Here is a 3513-nt window from a genome sequence, read left to right as displayed (position 1 = left end):
CGTATTTCAGAAGGCTCTGTCAAATCATTTCCATCATCATCCCACGATGAATGAATTAATCTGCTTTGTCCGTTTTTTTTCTCAAGACCAAAAAAAAAACTGGTTGGTGCATCCATCTCATTCAAATTCTGAAAACGTGATCTCACTAATGATCCTTGTCCCCTAATTCCAAGCAGCTCTGTTAAAACATCTTTTTTTCTTTTTTATAGACTGCATAAGGCTTTGATCTTGAGTTGAATCACTTAAAATCTGGAGTTCTATTATATCAGATTCAACATCTTCAATTAATTTAACAATATTTTTAGAGGCATTAAGAGTGTACTGTTTACAAAATAGTTGAATATGAACTTTGCCCACATCCCACCATTGTTGAATTGATTCAAAATTCCTTACATTCATTTTCCATTGTTCCCAAAAAAACATAAAACCTTTTTTAAAATAATTATCATTTAACAAAGAAACATTAAAATGCCAGTATGCACTTCTTACTTTAAGGGAATTAATAAAAACCACTCCACATACCAATCCATGATCTGAAAAACTAACTGGAGTGATAGCACATGATTTAAAAATCTGTGAATGATGTTTATAACAATATATTCTATCAATCCTAGCCATAGAAATATAGTTTTCTCTATAATGGGCCCAAGAGTATTGTCTAAAATCTCCATGTTTTTCACGCCATACATCTGCTAATTCAAATGTTTCCACAATACTTGAAAGTTTATTTCTTGAAGCCATATTTGGTTCAACATGATTTCGGATATTCTATCAATCCTAGCCATAGAAATATAGTTTTCTCTATAATGGGCCCAAGAGTATTGTCTAAAATCTCCATGTTTTTCACGCCATACATCTGCTAACTCAAATGTTTCCACAATACTTGAAAGTTTATTTCTTGAAGCCATATGTGGTTCAACATGATTTCGGTCTAAATTATTGATTGTACAATTAAAATCTCCAGCTAAAAAAAGAAAATCTGAATCACATCCTACCAAAGTACTAGCCAATTTTTCTAAAAACAACATTCTTTCTTTTGCAAAAACAGGAGCATATACATTGATCAGAATTATTGTTTTTCTTTCATATTTTGCAGTAACTTTAATTAATCTTCCTGCAATAACTTCATCTACCTCATAAGATAAAGGTGCAAAGGACTTTGAAAAAAGAATGGCTACACCAGCACTAGTGGAGCTTTTATGACTCATTATAACAGTCCCATCCCATTCTCTTTGCCAATCAGTTTCATTTTCTATACATGAGTGGGTTTCTTGTACAAAGGATATATCGATATTTTTTGATTTAACTAATTCATAAAAAGAAGTTATTTTCTTTACATCACGTGCTCCATTTAAATTTAGTGAGGAAATCTTGAACTCAGCCATAATTAGAAATGTTATGACTACTAAGACAAACCTCACTCCATGACAAATCCATCCATTATTGTGATCCGTCCAATTCATCTTTTTTCATTTGTGTTTTTATCTTTTGTACTAATTTTTTAAGACGATATATTTCAGTCTCAGCAAGACCATCTCCTCCAACAATTTTCATCACCTCTCTTGCAGATTCAATACAATTAGCTAGATTTGGAAAAAAATCATCAACAACCACATTTCTTTTTCCTTTTATTACTTGTAAAAAACTGCGAAACTGATCCAAATCGTACTTCTCCTCCTTTCTTACATTTACCATTGCTTGGGTAGAGATTCCTTTTTCACTATCATCTTTACCTTGCCATAGAATATGGCCGTGCTCACTGATGTAATGTTACCTGTATTCATATTTAATCAAAAGTAAAAATTGCCATTTCAATTTGATTATATCCATTATACAAATACCATTAACATACGACTAATCAACAGCTAACGTACCTCAGCTTAAACATTGTTCAATCACTGTAACTGCGGGATGTAGGAAAATATGGTTACTTCCATAAAACAATTGTACATTAATATGCTGTTGAAACATGATCAACTAATATTCGGTTAGGAGAACAGTGCTGATTTCGCGATATTCAGTCACAACCACAAGCACCGTCGCGTGTGACTCTATTAGACAACTATTGTTTACATTCGTACACACTCACGGCAAGACAGAAACGAACAACAGTTTCCAGCTCAAGACAGCAGACCACATTAAATATCAAGATACAAATGCTCATGTAACTCAGCATCCTCTCAAATCTTCTATTGCAGCTGTACATATGCAATATTAATTAAATACATATTTTTCTTTCTACTCACGCGCAGTCAAATTCTGTAATTCGCGGGTTCTGAAGAATCACGGGAGCGCGCCATATGCGTCACACTCACGTCATTCAAGATGGCGGCGCTCGCGTTCTTGATGCTGCGATCCAGAGCCTGTAAGTAGAATGACCGTGTTTATGACTTTTTCGGATTGTATCATGTACAGTGCAAGTCAGGTATGAATAATAGTTGCTGATATAAAATAATTGAGATCTTTTAGCGTTTTGTAATGACTGTTAGTTGGTACTAGCGTGCTAAGCCACCATTCCCTGACAGCACAGTGAGCATGTGATAAATGTTGACTGCAGTATCAACAGCATTTCAACTGTGATAAGCTGATTTGGCTTACGTTTTGTAAATGGTAATGCAGGTCGTTAAGGATCATGCTAATTTAGTGCCTAGCAATCAGTTATATCAAACTGATGCCTATGACGTGAAGGAAAGTTTCAGCATCACCTACTTTGTTGCAGGCAATGATTTCAGTGTTCCTCTGGTCTTTGCAGGCATTCTGTTCAGTCAAACACCCACAGCATATTCGGTTAGGAGAACAGTGCTGATTTCGCGATATTCAGTCACAACCACAACAAGCACCGTCGCGTGTGACTCTATTAGACAACTATTGTTTACATTCGTACACGACGAGATTTGCTTCAAAGAAATCAGGAGGAAGCAGCAAAAACCTAGGAGGGAAGAGTGCTGGCCGTAGATATGGTTACAAAAAACAAGATGGTACTTTTTGGTTATTGGCCTTGATCTCATATGAGAAACATGTTGAGATTTTGTTTTTTCTGTAACTGTGGCTATCTTTTTTTATCCTCCATTCATTTACATTATCTTTCCTACTTTTAAGGGAACTTTGTACATGCAGGCAACATCCTTGCAACACAACGCAAGGGTCTAATGCGCTGGCAGCCTGGAGCTCATGTAAGATGTTTGGAATCAAATATTTTCCTATGAGTACCCGTATATAGCTATAGCTGTGCCTGGCTGGGGCAAGTTATCATGTGTTTTATGTTGTTATTGTACACCATTTATTCATTACAATTTCTGGTCACTAAAACCATGCTTTGATATTTTTGTGCAATATCAAATTTATATTTATGAATTACTTTATGCTTCAAAATTGTTTCATTTTTAAATGTTTGCTGAAATATCTAAATATGTAGTCCTTTCTGTTTTCACAAACATACAATGACAGAACAAAAGCACAGTATATAGCACAGTTTGTGACGGAAGTCTATGTATATATATATATATATATATA

At 34.7% G+C, this 3513-nt stretch overlaps 1 protein-coding gene across 1 annotated transcript in view; it reads left to right on the top strand.

Annotated features, from left to right (window-relative positions):
• Window positions 1-2878: 2878 nt before the first annotated feature.
• LOC107665862 (39S ribosomal protein L27, mitochondrial-like) overlaps window positions 2879-3513 on the top strand; it is a gene marked incomplete at its 5' end in the record, with an annotated part of 1242 nt that continues 607 nt past the window's right edge. Inside the window, 2 exons of the mRNA XM_016456919.1 lie at window positions 2879-2978; window positions 3100-3173. Coding sequence (XP_016312405.1) covers window positions 2879-2978; window positions 3100-3173 — 174 coding nt within the window. The remainder of the gene's footprint in view (window positions 2979-3099; window positions 3174-3513) is intronic.

Source organism: Sinocyclocheilus anshuiensis, unplaced genomic scaffold, assembly GCF_001515605.1.
Source record: "Sinocyclocheilus anshuiensis isolate Anshui unplaced genomic scaffold, SAMN03320099.WGS_v1.1 scaffold647, whole genome shotgun sequence".
Lineage (NCBI taxonomy): Eukaryota > Metazoa > Chordata > Actinopteri > Cypriniformes > Cyprinidae > Sinocyclocheilus > Sinocyclocheilus anshuiensis.
The sequence above is the reverse complement of the archived record's forward strand: the minus strand, read 5'-3'. Positions and strand labels throughout refer to the sequence as shown.